This window comes from Mytilus edulis, chromosome 1 (assembly GCF_963676685.1).
Source record: "Mytilus edulis chromosome 1, xbMytEdul2.2, whole genome shotgun sequence".
NCBI lineage: Eukaryota > Metazoa > Mollusca > Bivalvia > Mytilida > Mytilidae > Mytilus > Mytilus edulis.
Genome location: NC_092344.1, coordinates 124374978 through 124397329, shown reverse-complemented (window position 1 = coordinate 124397329; position 22352 = coordinate 124374978). Strand labels below are relative to the sequence as shown.

Here is a 22352-nt window from a genome sequence, read left to right as displayed (position 1 = left end):
TTTCTTTAACAAAAAATTCACGAAAAAAATAAAACTACCCAGAACACTTCGGTTTTGTACATTTCATGAGCAGAAGATTATATAATTTAGTCAAATACAAACTTATAACCCCATCAAAGTATCATACTTTACATAAATTTCAAGAAAAACAACCAAAAACTGACCAAAAAAAACGACTCATTTTTTGCAAGAGTTATCTCCCCTTCCATTGTTAATTTCCATAGGAAATTTAAAATGCTGATTTTGAGTTTTCCTCAAGTTAGATTTTATTGGACTTTTTTCTGTGTATATAAAGGGCATAATGCTATAGATTAGAACTAAAACATTTTCTGTTGCAATTAGTTCTAGGTTAAATCTTAGTTTGACTGGACTATTGTCATGATAAAATAATATACCAAATATCAAAAAATAACTTCAAGCACAAAGGAAATAATGTGTGGAAAACTGATTTGCAGGACTGACAGATGGACAGACAGAAAGATGAAGTGCAAACCTAAAGTCCCCTTCAATGGTAGGGAACTTATAACCATAATATAAAAGTGTATTATTCACCTGCTAATCATCTATTTCCACAATACTTCAATCTTTGTTTGTAATGACAACAATAAAACAACAAAAACAACAATGTGTATGTCTATATAACAATGTGTATTCTTAACAGACTAGTTTTGTCACAGAATTTGTTGTTGAATGCATTACTTTCATTTTCATACCTATATATAAACATTCTAAACATTTTTATCAAATTTATAAAAAATACTTATACACAAACTAAAGTGGTAAGCTGATTAAGACATTTTAACAGTACTGCACATTTTCCTATGTATGGAAAAACATACCATTTTCAACAAAGAATTCATATTTAAATTTCTAACATATCGACGTTGAAACCAGTACATAATTGAACATTTTTTCTGACAAAAGTAGTGTGGGTATATTTTAGTCTAGAGTTTTAAAATACAAATTTTAAAGATGTCATGCATGATCCTTTTTGGCGTATTTTCCAGCATAGTTTGCTCTGGAGATCTACTATTACTGTTTAGAGGTGAAATCAGTTTTTATTTCATTAACACCTGTTAAATATCCTTGGCTAAAAAAATAATACAAATTTCACAACTGATGAGTAACAATAGCAATAAACCATGTCAGAAGAAATTACTATAGATGCTCCTGGAAATAATTAATCGTCTCTGAATAACAAAAAAATATGCCCCAAAAAAGGTTCAAAGTACACAGAACATAAATATGTGTGTCTTAATATTGGCTTTTTGACTTAGTACAACATGCATACAGATATTTCCAAATTAATTAAATCTAAAGCAAATGTTATCATAATTTAAAATTTAATCATAACAGAACAAATATAAAGGTAAGAGAGATAGTTGTGCAGATATGTAATAGATTTCCACACTTTAAAAGATATCAAAAAGAGATGTGCATTTTAATAAATATTTAGAATTTCTAATTTTTCATTTCTTTCCACACAAATTCACATTTAAGACAAAAAAAATGAATAAACACTTTACGATAACAGACCTGTCATATTTTTGTTTTATTTTATGTATGTATTATAGAGCAGCTGTTTTGTTAACAATATTTTTAATATTATCCATTGGTCATCTTTTAGTGTCAATTAATAAAGATAGTTTTATGTTTAATTCAATCAATTTAAAAAGAAATATTCTGAAATGTAATTTTAAGATTTAAGTACCTCTTATAAGTAGCTATATACTGTTATCATCACCAAAACTTTTTAACAACCCCCAAAAAAATACATAACTATGTATTTTGATTCTTAAAAAAGACAATAATGTTTTATTTTATGTGAAACTTTAATGAAGAAGGCAGACGATTTTATGACAGATCCAAAGCACTTTACCCCTCAATTTAATGAACAAACTGGGTAATGCAAACCTAAATGGCACAAGTTAAGTAGAAAGTGCAAGTGTAATACAAATGTGGTCAGTATTGCAGTATACAGGTATTTTGTGACAAGTTCAGTACAATATAGTATGGTAAACATATCCTCTGTTTGCAGTAGACTATCAACACTTTATCAAACCATCATCTATATTTTATTGAATAATTAAACATGTTGACAGAATGGTGCGAGATCATGGAATGGTTGACTGACTGACCAATCATTTTCTATCTCTCTGAGACACACCCATATTAGCTCACTAGGTCTTTATACAGTAGTTTATACACCCATACTAATTCATTAAGTCTATACTATCATGCCTTTACTATCTTTTCTATAAAATTCTTTACATCTTCCATTTCCTGAAAAAATATTGTAGAAATTGAATATTTACATCAAGTATTTTCTTAAACAGCAAGGTGTACAGAAAAGATATTAAATGAGCATTGAAAACTATTTCATAAATTGTTCTGCAGAACCCTGTGTCTAGCCTGTGATTGCTGCTGTCTATGTAAATCTATAATGTATAATGTATAATGTTGACATTGTCATTGTTCTTTCCAACCCTCCAACCCAGGGTTTCCGCTGGCGGTCACCATTTTCGCAATGTGTGAAAAAAAATTAGTTGTGGCGAAAAAAAATCGTCATTTGCGAAAGAATTTGGCGAAAGGAATATTTATAACGATTTATTTCCTCCATCTTGTTTATTTACTTTTTTTTTCTGAGTTTCTCGGACTTTACCCAATCAGACAATACTCGGAATTCACCTTGACCTCAAATAATCAATAGTCAGCTGATTGCATTTTATAGCTATCGACAACAAAGGACTAATTAGTAAAGGTGTTGATTGTATTGTTTGAAAAAATGATATGGTTAAATGGCTTCTGCTAAATGTCACATACATAATTTATTTACCACTTTTAAAGAAAGGTAAATTTTAAACAAAAAATATATTTATGTTACTTGGCGAAAAATGTAATCAAGTGGCGAAAAATATATTGTTTTGGCGAAAGAGGTGGCGAAAAAAATGATTGACCCAGGGGAAACCCTGCTCCAACCCATATCACTTACTTCAACCTGAAGGTTGACTTATCATAAATGGTTACCATCAAACTGACCTCATCACAAACTTTAACATGTAAACTATGCACAAAATTTCAAAGTCAATAGACCATAACTGAGGGGCAGGCCAAATAATTTCCGCTGAAATTAGATGTTCCAATGGCATTTATTTACCATTATTAGATCCCCTCAAAATGATCTAATTACAAACAGTAGCCAATACTAACTTAAGTCTCCCTTTTGACTGTCAAGGCAAGACAATGATTAAAGCAGTTTTAATTTCCCCCATGCAGTGCTGTTGGTGTATTTTTTTTCAAGAGGAAATTTACTTCCAAACACCTTTGTTTGTACAAAGTGTTTTCAAGTTTTCAAATACAGTGAGAATGAAATTAGCCTAAAGCTATACATTACCTCTTCACATGAGCTATGCATCATATGATAACTTTTAAACACTATATTCTTTAGATGTGTAGATAAAGTTTTATTGGTTAGTTCTCCCCACTTGTAGGGTACCATGGGATCTTCATAACCATGACCTTGAAACACTGGTAGATTGCTAACATCTCCTTTAATGGCCTACATAAAAATACAATACTAGCGGTTATTAACAAAGAAACATTGGAACATAGATGCTAAACATTTATAAACCTTGGACCACAGGATGAAGCTAACAGTTTATCTAATGGTCTAAATTAAAAGAAATATGTACATTTAAACCATCAAATAATTAGTTGATTATTTGATCTTGATGATTTCATGGATTTATAGATAACTTTTTCATTTTTATTATCTTATGTTATAATTTCATCATTATAAATGCTTAATATGTGTTACAAATGTATGTTTTATCATACTGTACTGCTATATGGGTATACTTATTTATGTATGATTATTTGACTAATTGTTTAAATGTAAATATATTTCACTGATGTAATTGAATATTAGTAATATTTATATTCTATAAGTTGTATTGCTTACGAATAAAAGATTATTATATATGTAACTAAAAAGATGAGGTTTCCACTAGTTTAATGAGTATTTACATATTCCATTAAATGATTGCTTACTACTTTTTCATTGTAATTATATACTGAACTGTCTTGTAAATGTATACATTTTGCTATTACTTAAAATTCTTTAACCTATAGTATTTAGTGAATACTTTGAAGTAAAACAGCATATGATTATGCCAAAAAACTCAAGTCATCCACTGACTGGTAAAATTATTTATGTGGGACACAATTTTTGTTGATTGAAGGAAATTTTTTTCATGCAAACATGCTAGTAGAAAATTAGAATTAAATTAATAAAAATAACATATTAAGCTAGAAACATCATTATTTCCCCTGTAACTGAATAGTGTTACCAACATCATTATCTCCCCTGTAACTGAATAGTGTTACCAACATCATTATCTCCCCTGTAACTGAATAGTGTTACCAACATCATTATCTCCCCTGTAACTGAATAGTATGCCCTGAAAGTTCACCTACAGCAACAAAATCTATGAAGATTAGTTCCCAACTAATTAGAACTTGCCTCTTTAGAATCTAAAGGTTAATCGATAATCTTGTTGTTTGTACACCAAAATGAAATAATGTGACGTCATTGGTTAAATATCAATTGTTAATAACAAGTACGGTTTAAACCAATCATGTTTTGGTGTACGCTTTTGAAAATATTACCCAAAATGTATTAGATTCTGAAGTGGGTAATTATTCTAAAGTATAAGCCAAGTCAAGCTTTAAGATTTCTTACATCTGGGAACTTCTGATGAAGTGGAAGCCATGAACTAAGGGCTATAACTCCAGCTAAAGGTTTTCCTAAAGTCAATGCTGTATATAATGATACTGCTCCTCCCTGAGAAAATCCTCCCACAAATATTTTGTTACTAGGGATACCTTTATCTTCTTCATCTTTAATTAGCTGTTTTACTGAAAATACATCAAAATAACATCAAAATTATTACTTTCAATTATCACACCTTCATGGTTTAAAGGGTTTAAAACACTGAAAGTAAAAGCTTCCAATAATAAAACAATCTAATTACACTTGAGTGATAGCCTCTTCTCTGGTCTTGGTAGAAATTGGACTGATGATACTAATAAAAGGCCTTAATTTTCTGAAAAAAATCCAATAAACACAAATAGTCCTATCGAATTCAATTCAATTCAATTATCTCCCCTTTTTTTCTGAAACTTTTAGATACACTTATTCATCTTATTGACATTTTAATTTTTGACAGAACAATCCTTCACTTTCAAGTAAAATATGTTTTTGTTGTATACTGAATCATAGTTGGTAAAATATCTTTAAAGAAAAACAGTATTTTTGCAACATGCTAAAAAAAGTCACCTGATCTATCTTTCTACATGTAATCGATATTTTAGAACTCATAAATTATATTTTTATTCAAATGATTTTCTATTTACCATAACATGTTAAAGCAATTGGAGTAACCAAAGAGAATATATAAACAATATAATAATAATATAATTAATTTGGAAACACTTGGACACATATTTACATGTGTAACAAAAGGCAACATAAATAGTTATAATTATGGGTACTACAAAACAAGGTCAACATATAATTATATTAATAACTATATTTTAACTAATTTCATGTCAAAAAGTCATCTCAGTAAAAAGACTTCTCTACATGACTGACTTTGGTACTTACATATTTCTGATGATCTTTTTATTCCTTCTTCATCTGAGGGACTTTCAGGTGATAAACCAAATATATCAAACCTGTAATAATATCATATATAATTAACAAATCTTTCTGACTCACAGCAAACAAATTTTTTGTTAGTTGTTTGTCTTTGTTCGCTAAATAGTCTTGTATGATTTTGAATTTTAGTCCATTTTCATTGAACTAGTACACATTTTGTTTAGGGGCAAGCTGAAGCCCACCTCTGGGTGAAGGATTTTCTTCTCCATGTTGAAGACCAATTGGTGGCATTGGGCATTTATCTGAACTGTGGTCGTCCAGGTTGTTGTCTCTTTGACACATTCCCTATTACCATTTTTAATTTAAGTTTGAACATATATTTTTTGTTGGTTTTAGCTTTTGCTAGCTTTCTTTCAGATCTGTACTTAGTGTCTTATTTATTGTTGGGTATGAGGGATGGATAAATAAATACGTCACTTTTGGTTTATGGTTTTGTTTGATATTTTTCTGCTTTTTATTAATCTGATAAGTTAAGCCCTTTTTTCACCAATTTTTTTTAAGTTGTGCTGTTTATGTTTACCACTATATAAGGTTAGGGGAGGACTGAGCGCACACACATGTTTAGCCCTGCCACATTCTTTATGTGCCCATCCTATGCCAGGAGCCTGTAGTTCAGTGGTTGTTGTTGGTTCATGTCTGTCAAATTTGTTATTCATAAATTATTGATATAAATTAGACTGGTAGTTTTTCTCGATTGAATTGTTTCATATTTTTCATGTTGGGGCCTTATATAGCTGACAATGTGGTATGAGTTTTTCTCATTGTTGACAGTCGTACTGACATGGCACTGTGTGTTACATCCACTTCATTGGAACTTTGGTAGATAGTTGTCTCATAGGCATTCATACTGTATATCCTCATTTTTATAACAATAGAAATAAACTGACAATGAGATTGTTATGTTATTATTAGAGGGGGTATATCATATCATGCTTATAAACATTATATCCAGGCTATTCCATCCCTACTGAAGAAAATAGAATTTGTAAAAGAAAGTAATGCACACTTTTCTCTGTACCAAATATGCGATATATTTATCATTCTACTCTATTCAGTGTTCCTATAATAAATTATCACTTTACCATGATGGCATTTTCATCCCTGCATTAACAGTCACTGGTTGTGCTGGTCTGAAAAAATAAAATTAAACAAAATCTAATTCTCTGTAAAACTACAGTAGCACCAGACTCAGAGGAGTTACTCTGTTCAAAGATGTCATTGTCACAATAATAAAATATATGGTCAAAGTCCCATAACTCTTATAAAATTTGTAAAATCAAACTGAAGATAAAGCATGATCAAGAAAATTTGACAACAGATAATCCTACATAGTATGAAATCTATAAGTCAAAAGAACTCTGAGTATTGATGTGTTTTTGACAGAAGTAGATCATTACCATATCCTTGCGTAGCAATGCACAAGGGGCATCAAATTTAATACTCAGTTCAATTGTGCTACTATAGCTATCAGCTTAAATCTTTCCTTCACAAGATGCCAATAACAAGTATATTCTCCAATAATATACAAATATAGCCTTTGTATGAGGTAGATACAAGGATATATTGACCTGAAAGAAGTATATTGACTGAGGACGAATGCCGAGGTCGATATACTTCTTTGGGTCAATATATCCTGCATTGACCTCGTACAAAGGCTATATTTGTTATATTATTAATTTCAGACCATTATGCATATACAAATCATCATTTGATTTGGTTGAAAGATATCATATTGACTCCTTGACAATAACAACATATTAGTTGTTATTATTTATTTGTTTTTGATTGCTTGACATCTTATGTATTCGAAGATTTTTTTCGTCAAATAATCGATCACAGATATAATTTTTAACGATATACTGAAATTCATTACATGACGTCACAGAGTAAATCGGTTTTCAAATATTCTAAAATTAACCGTGCAATATGCTTTTTGATATCCATCGTTTTATCTCTACCTTTGAAAATATAGTTTAACATGTGACTATCCCTAAACGAATCAAATTTGTTTAAATATACAAATCAATAACATTACCTCAAATATCATGGCATTATCTAAATACATAGTCTTGTACATCTCAAATGTTGAAGATCAGATCCCCCCCTTTTTTTAAACTATGAAGTTTTCTGAGGTTGTTCTTCAACTTAAATTTTTGAGATGTCCTTTTATAATTTTTTCAACAAATATTGTTTTTTTCTAAAGTCAAAAGAGTGTTCCTTTAATATGCTGATTTAAAAGTTCAACTTAAAATATATGTCAAAACAGTTCATACAGGTTTTACTGTATTTGTTCTAAATTTATTCCTGTCTCTTTTAAAATCTGTGAATTTACTTCAACAAAAAATATTGATCTTTAGAAGTTGGTTTATATACACAGAACCAAAGTTTATTTTTAATTTCTTATTTTACAAACATTAACAAGACTTTGCTTATGTTACTTATCTTATTAAACTAATCTATATACTTACGCTGTAGGGCAAACACAATGTACATGTTCAAATTTTAATGCTTTCAAACCAGCTGCCCAGCCATGCCTAAAAGAACAGAAATAAAATGGTTTTACTAGTTATTACTACTTCATCAACTTTTTAAATAATGTTTCAATAAAAAAATTAACAACGTACTGTATAAGGGACTTTTATACAAACTTTTAGTCTGATTTAGATGATTTAGTGATTGTTGATGAAAAGAGGAGTGTGTGTGTGGGAGGGGGAGGGGGGTAATACTTATTATCAATTCACACTACAACTTAATACAAGAGTGCACACGCTGAAATGTCTCGCCTTCTATACTAATCATTGATATTATGTTGATAGTCCTAAGTATAAAGCTAAGCTTTAATACAACTGTCACATAAACTTAACATTAACCAAGATAACTAAACAAAGACCAATGAACCTTGAAAATGAGGTCAAGGTCAGATAAACCATGCCGGGCAGACATGTACAGCTAACAATGCTTCTATACAACATATATAGTTGACCTATTACTTATAGTTTAAGAAAAATAGACCAAAACACAAAAACTTTACACTGTGCAATGAACCGTGAAAATGAGGTCACGGTCAAATAAAACCTGCGCGACTGACATAAAGATCATAAAATATTTCCATACACCAAATATAGATGACCTATGGCATATAGTATTAGATAAAAAGACCAAAACTCAAAAACTTAACTTTGACCACTGAACCATGAAAATGAGGTCAAGGTCACATGACATCTGCCCGCTAGATAGGTACACCTTACAATCATTCCATACAACAAATATAGTAGACCTATTGCATATAGTATGAGAAAAACAGACCAAAACACAAAAATTTAACTATAACCACTGAACCATGAAAATGAGGTCAAGGTCAGATGACACCTGCCAGTTGGACATGTACACCTTACAGTCCTTCCATACACCAAATATACTCGCCTTATTGCTTGTAGTATCTGAGATATGGACTTGACCACCAAAACTTAACCTTGTTCACTGATCCATGAAACGAGGTCGAGGTCAAGTGAAAACTGTCTGACAGACATGAGGACCTTTCAAGGTACACACCTATCAAATATAGTTATCCTATTACTTATAATAAGAGAGAATTCAACATTACAAAAAATCTGAACTTTTTTTTCAAGTGGTCACTGAACCATGAAAATGAGGTCAAGGACATTGGACATGTGACTGACGGAAACTTCGTAACATGAGGCATCTATATACAAAGTATGAAGCATCCAGGTCTTCCACCTTCTAAAATATAAAGCTTTTAAGAAGTTAGCTAACACCGCCGCCGCCGGATCACTATCCCGATGTCGAGCTTTCTGCAACAAAAGTTGCAGGCTCGACAAAAACTAGAGATATGGGGGTCATCATAGTAATAAATAATAACTCATAACATAGAACCAACTCTAACATTGCTAAAATTTAGACCAGGAATGTATAAATTCAAGAAAGATGACTCAATGAGCGACATAATTTCACTCATAACCAAGACCATACAATAGCCTTGATAAATAGAACTGGTTTCAAGAATGAGGCAAATCAACACTAATAACTATTTTAGATTTTCATTTACAGAAATTGTATGTTTTTTGTGTTTGCTCTAGTAACTCCTTGTACAAATCATTAATCATTTTTGTATTCATATTATAGAGTAACCTTCACACATTGAAATCGTATCGTATTGGTTGCCTGACCTATTGATTCAGTATCCGTTGCTTGACCTATTGATTGAGGGAATTATCTTGAGAAATCATAAAGTCCATAATAAATGATCTCAGATTCAAAATATTTTACAATAGAAATAAAATGTTGTTTACTCATAAGGCAAAGTTTTCTATACATCAACTATTCACAAAACTTTGATTCTACATCCAGATATAGACATGATACATAGCACATCTTTTAAAAATTATGTTTTTGATGTTATTAAACAAATGTTGAAAACTGCCATTTTTTCTCTGTTTTGTACATTGTTGTAGATGACAACAAAAATCCATGAACAATTCATGTCAAACTATCATCTTAAATCAAATTAAAATGTTAGATAACTGAGGAATGAAAATGTTATCCTCATGTTTGTTCTTCACATGGAAATAAAAAGATGAATAGACTAATATCATTGTCTGGAAGTCACATCAGGTGCGTACACATCTATATAATGGTATAATTAAAGTAATGAATTTTATTGTCTGTTATTTATTTGCTCCATTCAGATTCCTAAGTAACTAAGGAAATCATAAATCACCTACCATTCTGAATAATAAAGTTTATTGTTGTAATCAAGTATTATACTATTCATAGCATTTCATATTATGCTGCATACTGTGTTCTTTGGGAAAACACTGGTTTTTTTTTGTTTTTTTTGTTTTATTTATTTATTTGTTTATTTATTTATTTATTTATTTATTTATTTATTTATTTATTTATTTATTTATTTATTTATTTATTTATTTATTTATTTATTTATTTATTTATTTATTTATTTATTTATTTATTTATTTATTTATTTATTTATTTATTTATTTATTTATTTGTTTGTTTGTTTGTTTGTTTGTTTGTTTGTTTGTTTGTTTGTTTGTTTGTTTGTTTGTTTGTTTGTTTGTTTGTTTGTTTGTTTGTTTGTTTGTTTGTTTGTTTGATGAATATGAATATTTATATTCAAAAATTTTGTTTTTAATTTTTGTGTAAAAATTAACTTACCCTGTGTCACCAAGACCATGTAAAAATATCAGCTGAAAAGAGAAAAAGATGTGTTATTCAATTTCATAAAAAAACAAAGTATACATAAGAGAAAAGAAGAATAGCAACACTGCTCTCAAAGATCTATGATACATTATTAATACATTAGAGAAAAGAACAAACGCTACAATGCTCTCATAGATATATGCTTCAACCTTAATGCATAGTGGTAGATTAAAGATCAGTGCTATATTTTTTTGTTTTCAACAAATTTTTGGATGTTTTATTATCATATTTGTAATAGAACAATCTAAAGATTAAAGTGTAGTTATGCACCAGCCATTTAACTGTAGTTATGCACCAACCATGCATCGACCATGTTATATTGCACAGTTTAAATATCCTCGTCAAAAAGTTCCTCATCAAAATTCTATTTTTTTTATTCATATTGTTTTATAATACGCATGTTACACCATACAAGGAAACAATAATAATAATAGACAGACAAATGAAAATCCACAAAATTTTTGCAGAAATAAATTTTATATATATATACATGTATATATGCATAACTTTTTTAATTATTTGACAGTATATAGTCTGAGTTAAATACAAATTGTCAATTATAACCAAACCATAATCCATTACTTGTTGACACATCAAAATTTCGACTGATTTTGTCGATTGTAGTAATAAGTCTATAACACTAAAGTGAATGGCTTAGCTAATTAACATTGATTTTGTCCTTATTACACAATTAACAAATCATCTTATATACAACAGGGAATTGTCATAGTAACATTAGAACATCGCATACACATATTTTACAGGATTCTGAGAAATTTAAAGGCTTTATGGAACATGCTAAATACGTATAGATAGATTATGCCCTGCTTGCATATAATGATATCCAGGGATATAACTCATTAGCACTAAAAGTGATACAACTCAAATTTTGATCTTGATCTGTGTTTTGTGGTAATACATATTGCATATAAGTTTATAACATTTGGTGGAGTCAAACTAAAAGTAAGAGAATAAAAACTAATATTGGGACGTATTGTTGAACTGACAAGAGTAATATTGTAGGAGCATAAAATAAAGTTCTTTTTGTAATTTTCCAAAAAAGAAATCAAAATTTACAGTAAGGTGATATGGCCATTGGGTGACCTAAAATAGCTTACATCTCTAGTGGAGAGTTGTCTCATTGGTAATCAAACCACATCTCCTTCTAATATCAAATACTGCAAACATGAAATAATAGACAAAAATCTCTTTACTGATTGAAAAGAAATCAACAAAATACTTTTGGACGTTAATTCAATTGGTTTTCAAAACGATTGAGTTATAAAATGTGAAATTTGATAAGATCTGTTTTCTAGACAAGACTTCATATTGATTGTAAACAGATTCCGATGAGAAAGACACATTACAGGTTTCACTCTATTTTGTATTCTTGTAGAAATCTGTTACTTTCCCAGATTACATTAAGATACCTTATAAGGAGATATGATAGATTATAACTTACAATGTATATATATTATATACTTTGACAACAGACAAAAACAATCTTCTTATTTCCAAAATAAATTAATTAGAGAGAAACAAATTTTCTAGCTATAGTAGGGTTGAAATTTCATATCTAATTAAGATGGAAAAAATCTAGATATATGTATAAAATAAGAAGATGTCCTATAAATAATATCTCGACAAGAGACTTAAAAATTAACAACTATAGGTCAACTATAGGTCACTGTATCGCTTTCAACTATGAGCAAAACCCATATGGCATAGTCAGCTATTAAAGGCCCAGAAAGGACAAATGTAAAACAATTCAAAAGCGACCAACGGTCTGGTTTATGTAAAAAATAATGAATGAAAAACAGATTTTGATATACAGCAACAAACTACTGCATAACATGCTCCTGACTTGGGACACATATAATGTGACTATGTAGTTGTTATAAAAGGCTATAACCTCTATCTTTGTTTATTGGTTTAAACCTCAAAAACAAATTTTTATACACAATGATTTTTTTTTCTTAATCTGGATCACTATATACCATGATATACTGTTGTATATTAAAATGTACTGCCTACATGTACATTCAATTTCCTCTTATTAATCATGTTTTATTATACTAACTAGATAAAATTAAATTGACCTGTATGTTCTGAGGGTTATTGATGTAGTGATTCCATCTGTCCAGAACAATAACGTATTTTCCTTTCCTATCATTTATTTGTATAAAACAGGCATCCATGTTAAAGTAATATTTTAGCCGTAATTTATTACATATAAAAACATAAAGTACAAGGGTATTGTTGTATATGTATACAGTTTTGATCTTTATTGAGTTGAAAAAATGTGATTACTGTTAGGACAGTAATGACAAATGAATGAGGAAAGCATACCGGTAAATGTCTTAACTGATCCATTATACAACAGTACATTTCAAAATATAATTATAACTGATCTTTCATCAGTCCATTAAAGCTGAATTTTTTTTTAGAAAATAAATCTGTTTGGAGAAAAACTAACTATGTACAGAGTAAATCAATTGAAGGTTGGTTTTTATAAAAAGAAAAATGGTTAAAGGCATAACAAATTCCATTAATAATATTTCCAAGAATGTATACTTTGTCCTGACATGTCCAGTCGGAAACCCGGTTGAAATAGAACAAAAGAATCGAAGCTCTTTGTTAGAAAAGGTGATAAATGTGTACTGTAATGTTTACTATAGTGACAAAAATCTTAAAAGTTAATAGAAACAAACAAAATTGCAATTTTCTTCTCAAAAACGAAGTGTTTTATTTTAAATACACCATTTGCATAAGTTTTCAATTTATTTAGTACATAGTTAGCAGAACAATTAGATATCAAGTCGACGACATGGGTAACTTTCAAGTTGGATGTAGAAAATGCATAACCTCCGATTTTTTATTTTTTATTACCACGGACGGAAAACATATCAATCTATTAGTTCAGTAATTTTAGTGTCTGCCCTTCTTTTATGTGACTCAAGAAAAAATTCAAAAAAATGGGTAACAATTGTATTGAAAAGAGAAAATCGAGTGCACCTTTTTATGATAGGGCGTGTTTGAGTTGAATATTTGGTCTTGATATCGTACAAAGCAAGAATATTTCATACATCGTCTTGCTTCAGATTCTATCATTTTTATATATCAAAGCTACAGATTGACTTTATAACATAAAAAATTCAGTTCTAAAATATGAAATATATAGGTCAAGTGAAATACCTATCTAATGAATCACAAAAACAGAGTAGGTGTGTTCGAATAGCTATTTTTTTACTGAAAGTACTTGACGACAGTCTTTCAAGTTGGATGATGAAAATGCATATCTTCGAAAAATTATAATTTTTTGTGTGTGATAACTAGGATTTATAGTCTTCAAACACTAAAAAAATCTAGTCTGCCCTTCCACGAAATATTTAATTAGAATTTTTTTTAATGTTTAAGAATTTTCGAAAATTCCACCTGACAACTTTTAAGTTGAATCAATGCAGACAAGATCATTAACTGATGCTCATTAGCTAGTTGATACATTTGTCTTTTAAAATACAACTGACATTTAAGAATCGTAATGGTGCAATGTGGATAAATTTATCAGTTTCCAAGAGCAAAATTGGTAGCGTGTCATCCCTACAATGGCTTCCATTTCTACGATTGTGAAAATCAACTAGCGTAATGGGGAGATAATTTTGACGAAGTAGAATCCAGACTGTGTCAGTGTTCCTTGTACATTTTAATATACTATCCACAACTAGGATGTGACACCCTCAACAATAATATTATAATGCCTGGTGTCTAATATAAATATATAAATAAATACATTTCAAGTTAACAAGACTACAAGAGGCTCTAATGAGCATGTCTTGCTCACTTATTTCTATTTCTGAAATTTATTCCTACATACTTTTGATTTTTTAACCCTGTATGCTAACATTGCCTATGTAAAATTTTAAAATCGTTTGTATGCACATTGAACGACAAATTTATGTGACGTATAAAATTTTCTGACGTCAGACACTCAAATCAATGAATGTGTTCGTAGATAGTAGATGTTTTTGTGTTCTGTTAAATTGTTCCTTTTAAAATTGTTACAGCTGTACCCATATTTTGACTATTTTATTTATTGTGTCTGTTCATTTAACGCATCAATGTAAATATAACGGAATTTGATGGACTGTCATTAAAGTGAGAGGGTTAGCGTTAGTGGTTACAACAGGCGCCTAAACATAATGTATACTACTGTAGACTCATTATTATTCATGGATACCAATTTTCGTGGATTTCGTAGGTATAGGTTTAGGCAAACCAGAAAATAAGGCGCAAGAGTGGGGCAAAATTAATTATGTTGTGCGAGATTTCAACCCCCTCCCCTTCCTATACATTTGTACATGTATACCTCTAGCTGTCTCTGATTTTAGAATAGGTAACAGAAAAATCCTCTTTCCATTAAATATTATATTGATAGAGAGAAGTCACTAAGGTAATTTGTGTTTTAACTAAAGGTTTATAAAAGAACACATCCTTTTGCATATCACTTGAAAGGAAGGATTGAATTTGTCTGCATGTTGTATAAAAATCATTAGAAAAACAGATTCCACAACCAAATCTTGTGCAATACAATATTTATCCACTCTCGACATTTAAATTTTGAATTTGAACATTTTAACTGTCTCAAGTACTGATTACTGATTCAGGATTGATTTAACGTTTACAGTTAAAGGTATACTACAAATATCACCTAAACTTATCATTATCAATTAATGATCCTTATGGAAGTCCCATTGCTTTCTATGTTAAATTCCTCCATTTTAAGCAGGTACACCTCTTTTGTTTTAATTTCAAATAAGGCCGTAGTTTTTTTATTTTTAGTTTTACGAACCCTCCTACCCTAATTTTTGCCAAATAGGAAAAAAAATAAAATCAAAAATGTTGATTTTTATTTTTTTTCTCTCCTCCGACCCAGTGTTTTTCATGCAAAAAGAAATAATTTTTAGTTCATAACTGCATGAAAGAATCTAAATTTATGCTCTTGGTGATTTAGTAAGTTGTTGCACATTGATTTTCAATTCAAACCTTGTCAAGAAAAAAAAAATAGTTGTTACACTAGTAGAAAATCTCCTGGTGAAATAAAAAAAAAAAATTTTGATATTGACAGTTGGTATTAAAAAAAAAAATCAGCAGCAGCAGTTTTTTTTTGTTTTTTTTTTCGTCCTCCTACCCATTGGTTTTGTCAAAAAATTTCGTAAAACTAAAAATATAATAACTATGGCCTAAAGTGGCAAGCATTGTATGTCAAAGCAACACTTTGTGGTGTCTTGTACTGAAAAAATCAACATACATTTAATGGCATATAAGAAAGAACTGGTTCCCGGAACGTAGGATGTACCATAAAAGGTACTTCAGATCTGACAAACAGACAAGATGTACCCTCTTTTACAAATTTGGTGCAGTTTTTTTAAAAGTGTTCTACAATGATCACCACCAGTCCTTCAGCTTTCATTTGATACCAAAAATACCTAAATATTCTATGTTTTGAAAGTTAAACTCATGCGTACTGTAGGAACTATTTTGTGTTAAATATGTACTACTTTCTAGACTGTGCTTTCTGGATGGGCCTTAATTAGTGGTGTTACACCTTATAAATCAGGTCTAGATCTGAACAACAATACCAGACCAACAGTTGTGGCCTGATGTCCCACGGGGGATGAAGAGGATGAGTATGCCAGACGAACATGTACATCTAAATTGTGGCCATGCAATTATTTCATTTTCATACACCAAAAAAAGTAAATATACTGCTTATGAAATATAGACCTAACTTTGAACATGATGAAAACTTGACAATGACCAATCACATTGTGAAACAATGAAATCATAGTGTCACGGACAAATAATACTGCCAGACAGACATGTACAAACTGCAATCTTTCCATGCACCAAATCAGTTGAAGGTGACTTGAACTTGACCTAATGCACAATCTAGGACAATAGACAATATTTGTTTCACAATAGATATAGGAAGATGTGGTGTGAATGCCAATGAGACAGCTCTCCATCCAAAAAACAATTTATAAAAGTAAACCATTATAGGTCAATGTAAGGCCTTCAACATGGAGCCTTGGCTCACACTGAACAATAAGCTATAAAGGGCCCCTAAGGTAGCAATACACAGTTGGGAGTTTAGTTTCGCATTTTGGCCCCTGTGGATTTTTCAAATAAGAAAGTTATTGTGTAATAAAATTCATTTTTAGACAGCTGAGTGCTAATTCAGCCTTCAAAGATGGTTTATAAGAGCATCAAGATTATTTTTTACATGTTTTATGGGCTGTTTTCTGTTTGACAATCCGTATTTTCATAGCCAGACTGGCCGTCGGTCCAGAAATTAATGTTATGTTTACAAACACTTTTTTTCTACACGAAGTTTTTGACGCAATTTTACAAAAAACGAGATGAAAGACATATGATTTTCATTGGATTTGCTGAATGATATATATGTACACAGTTTTAGAAAAGGTATTACTTCAAGCGATTGAAATTCTACTTTAAGCTAAATTTTGGGGAAATATGTTTTTGCAATATTTTATAACAAATAAATGCAGATTGTTGCCATGGATACACCCAAAAGAAATTATATTTTACCATTTTATATAATGGATATAAAATCTATGGAAGATTCTGATTACATACTTATGCCTATATATGACACAAACAGTAAGCTTGATATCGCAAGAAAGCAATGAAAAGGGGATGGTAAAATTTATAAGGGCAAATTTTAATATTTTTCCTAACTGTTTATTGCTATCTAAATTACTAGTGTAAAACCATTCAAACGGGAAAACCAACGGTCTAATCTATATAAAAAACGAGAAACGAGAAACAAGTACATTTACACTAAATTTATATACCATGTTATTTAAAATTGCTTATTTTAGCGATAAAAAGAAAAGCTTATGAGAATTGTTTTTGCTATAGTTTAATCACACATTGATTACTAAACATGCTTAAAATGCTATTAGGGGCCAGCTGAAGGACGCCTCCGGGTGCGGGAATTTCTCGCTACAATGAAGACCTGTTGTTGACCTTCTGCTGTTGTGTTTTTTCTATAGTCGGGTTGTTGTCTCTTTGGCACATTCCCCATTTCCATTCTCAATTTTATTCAAAGTATTTTTGTATAAATATAAATAGTGTACTGTAATAAAGTTTGTAACTTACAAATTAATACACATTGAAAGAACCATTAACAATTATGAGACCAATCAGAGACCTGTCTCACAGAGCATGTGCCAATTATACATGTAGTTATCAAGACTGGTTCCTTAGTGACATAATTAGTACATCAATGGTCGGGTTTTTTCGTATCTAATCAACCATTGACAAGTAGTGTGTTCACATGGAACAAAATTCAACAATAACCTGATAATAGTAGACACTTGTTTAAGTGACTTTTTAAAACTAGAAGAAAATGAAGTGCACTTCCTTTTATATAGTTCCAAAGCATCTCTAAAGGGCAGTAACTCCAATAATGAGTCATCGCACCATTTCCTTCATATTGTCTTCATTGTAGATTTTGTTTTGCTGATCATTTATAAGGACAATTACAATTTACTCTAATTACTACATCAGGTGTTGATTGACGGTTTTTCGACCATGTTGATCATTTATAGAACTTGCCTTGCTGTTTATTTTAAAGTTTATTTCCATCTTTCATAGTTTTTAATTTAGAAGGCAAAAATTTTAACATGTACATGTACATGTATGGACATTTGGAAGAGCTCAACATTCTGAACTTTTTTGCTACAATGTATGGTCAGATTTTCTCTCTTTATAATGGTTTTCAAAATAATAGACAAAACTTGCATTTTACCCCTTACAATGTATGTTCTATTTTTTAGCCATGTTGGCAATCTTGGAAGAAGATGAAGTGCACTTCCTTTTATATAGTCCCAAATCATCTCTAAAGGGCAGTAACTCCAATAATGAGTCCTCTCACCATTTCCTTCATATTGTCTTCATTGTAGATTTTGTTTTGCTGATCATTTATAAGGACAATTACAATTTACTCTAATAAGGCGTTGATTGACGGTTTTTCGACCATGTTGATCATTTATAGAACTTGCCTTGCTGTTTATTTTAAAGATTATTTCCAACTTTTATAGTTTTTAATTTAGAAGACAAAAGTTTTAACATGTACATGTATGGACATTTGGAAGAGCTCAACATTCTGAACTTGCTACATGATTTTACCTCAGTCAGTTTTGCTCTAAATGTTTTAGTTTCAGAGATATTAACAACAAACTGCATTTTACCCCTATTATCTATTTCTAGCCATGTACAACATGTACATGTACAATGAAGGCCTTAACTAGATACCTTATTAATGATGAATGTTGCAAAGTTTGGATCAGTAGTTTCAGAGCCTGACAGAGAAGATTTTTGTACAAGTTATCAGACAACAGACACCAAGTGATGAGAGAAGTTTACTTAACCCATTTGGCCAGGTGACCTTTAAAATGATATTATTGTTACCTGCAATTACCGTATGAAGCGGGTCTCTGTTCATAAAATAAAATGTTACATAGAGCTAAATGACCAAAGCTGAACTAGTATGTGAAGGAATGATTTATAAATGACCAAACTACATTTACTTCATCCCAGAAATGCCTGGAAAGCATCTATGGTCATAATCAGTATCATACATTGTCATATGGGCAAAATATAAACTTGTCTGTCATTCCATCTAAATTTAGCACTGACATCATGACTGAAGGAAAAGGTTGGAGCCATTGTCACATCGACATTAATTGGTCTTACAAGTTCAACAATTGGCTACACAATTTACAGGAATTTGACCTCAAATGTTAATACTTAAATGCTGCAAAATAAATAAGTATCTGTTAATTAACCCTATGGTGATGATGGTGGCAATGAAGATAAATGCCCCACGTCAGCATGTTATCATATACTTGACAAAATGAGCTACATGTAGTTTCTTTCATTTCCGAAATAGAACTCAGTACTGTAGTGTAGGGAAATAAATGAGCTAATTTCTTGTTTTATTTCCTATCAATTTAATACATAATAAACACATGATTTGATGCACATGTCTCGTCTAAATTATGAAATATCGTAGATTAAAGTGGACAGCGGGATTTATGCCGTACCTGTTTTTGTGTAGGGGATAGTGAACACAACAAGGATACAGTTTAGCCATAATACTCGTTTTATTTCTTCTTCAGTTTCAGAAAATATAATGATCTTCACTTTCTCAAGGCAGAGATAACGATTTTCCTCCGATTTCTAAAAGTTCTAAAATTGGAAACACAGTTGACAATATTTAAAAAAATTAATATCAAGTAGTTGTCATATTGACAACAATTCTAAATTCTATCTCACCAATACTAGTGTGTTTGATAATAATATAACATTTTATCTTAGTTCTTACCGATGCAGTGTGTTTTGCTGTAGGGAGAACCTTTACCGGCGCACTCATATCTTTTGAAGAACTGTTTCCCATGCACCAAGAGACCAAGACACAATATAAAAGTCCTGAGACGAAGAGGAATTGTACACTTAGTAAACAGAAATGTGCCAGTATCTCTTGTTTTCACTACTGCAAACTGCACTGATGTTCAGAGTTGTCTGTTGATAGTCTTGCGCACCGATTGACAGTCAATACAAATTTCAAATTACAAAATAACAAAACGAACTTTTGTTGATTTATTCTCCATTGGAAATTAATTTATGTTGACAAGTATTATGTATAATAAACCTTGAAGCAGTATTTTATTTCCCAAATTATACTTGGTTCAAGATACCACCAAAACGAAAACGTTTATTAAAAGTCATACCAACTGTTCTATCTTTATCTATACTAAAATATATTCAAAACTGATAAGAAAAAACTTTAATATGGACCGAAACAACCACATCTTAAACGGATAGTAGCTACGATTTTCATTAAAATTACTTTTTTAAACTATATGCTGAATTTTGTGCAAAAAGTTAAATAATTATGATTAAAACAATTACTGGTTACGTTCCATTAAGCATTTAGAAGCTTTTTAACGTTTAACACCTACATTTATTTATTATCTATCGAGTTATCTATAGATAATAATTCGATGTTAAGCCCAACCCTTATTCATATGACCTTTACTCTTCAAGTCCCAATGCGCAATCGCACATTGTGCCTCGAAGGGAGAATGGTCGAACAGGGGAATGTTATCGCGGAAATGGTACGCGAATTTACAGTTTCAGCGAGAAAAGAAACAAAAGAAACAAAAAAGAGGTGCAGACAAGTTATTGTAAATTAAAAATAAAAAACGTCGATGAGATCGGTCATTAAAATCACTCAAAACACCTGCGACGCAGGCAAAGTCGAACAGAAGTAGCCGATGGTTTGCGTAATGTTAACATTTCTTAAATTTTCCAGATCACATGAAAAAAAATCTCAACGTGTTCATAATTGTCAAAAATATGTTTATAAATTTACGGGCAGTTATCTCCCACCTTAGAAGAAATTAGAAATCAACTTCCTAAACTTAGTATTATTCTTCAAGTGTATCCTTCATGGAGGCCCCGATTTAACACACAAACACGTGTATACATTATCGGCATGGTTTGGTCATACAAATGTAATAACAAGTGTATAATATCGCCGTTGTTGGAGAATCTTGAGTCGGAATAATATGCCGGTATTTGTTATATTTTTTATTTACATAATTTGATAAATGGCGTCAAATATGTACGTTTAATAAAGAGTAATTATCAAATATGTAAGAAAACAAAAAGCACGTGTTCGTATCTATATATATCTTGGTTAACTCACTCGCTATGTCGGCAAAGTTCGGGAAGTAAACCCGATGCATAATTAATGAGATGAATAGGCACACAACACGATATGAATTATCAATTATTAACACTTCTGTAGTTTATGAAAACATTCTAGCGATCTTATTGCTTATATTTAGTACATATCTTTGATTTTAGCAGCTTTAAAACTTGTTCATAATTTTGTCAAAATCGTAGCTACTATCCCTTTAATTGATATTGAAAAAACCCTCCATCCGTATTTCCTACATTTTTTTTTTAGAAAAGATAGAACAGTTCAAACAAAGGTATCACAACCAATTATCTATAGAGTTTATTAATCCATATATTTGTCTTGGAACCTCCTCCTCCTCCTCCTCCTCGTCGTCGTCGTCGTCGTCGTCATCGTCATCGTCATCGTCATCGTCGTCATCGTCATCGTCATCGTCATCGTCATCGTCATCGTCATCGTCGTCGTCATCGTCATCGTCATTGTCATCGTCATCGACATCGTCGTCGTCGTCGTCGTCGTCGCCATCGCCATCGTCGTCGCCGTCGTCGCCGTCGTCGTCGTCATCGTCATCGTCATCGTCATCGTCATCGTCATTATCATCAT

The 22352-nt window shown here is 30.8% G+C and overlaps 1 protein-coding gene across 2 annotated transcripts; it reads right to left on the bottom strand.

Moving 5' to 3' along the window:
• Positions 1 to 631: 631 nt before the first annotated feature.
• LOC139518768 (acyl-protein thioesterase 2-like) lies at positions 632 to 20624 on the bottom strand. 2 transcript variants are annotated; one of them, XR_011663452.1, is made up of 9 exons: positions 20370 to 20610; positions 10913 to 10944; positions 8188 to 8253; positions 6802 to 6849; positions 5666 to 5736; positions 4742 to 4917; positions 3395 to 3559; positions 1581 to 2283; positions 632 to 1520 (listed from the first exon to the last, which is right to left on the bottom strand). XR_011663452.1 is itself a non-coding variant. In XM_071310326.1 (8 exons), exons 1-8 carry the CDS (start codon positions 20439 to 20441, stop codon positions 2236 to 2238), a joined length of 678 nt encoding a protein of 225 aa, XP_071166427.1. In that variant the 5' UTR covers positions 20442 to 20624; the 3' UTR covers positions 632 to 2235. The 2 variants fall into 2 exon arrangements, 1 of the variants encoding a protein (XP_071166427.1); XM_071310326.1 differs by having other exon boundaries at positions 632 to 2283; positions 20370 to 20624.
• Positions 20625 to 22352: the final 1728 nt, after the last annotated feature.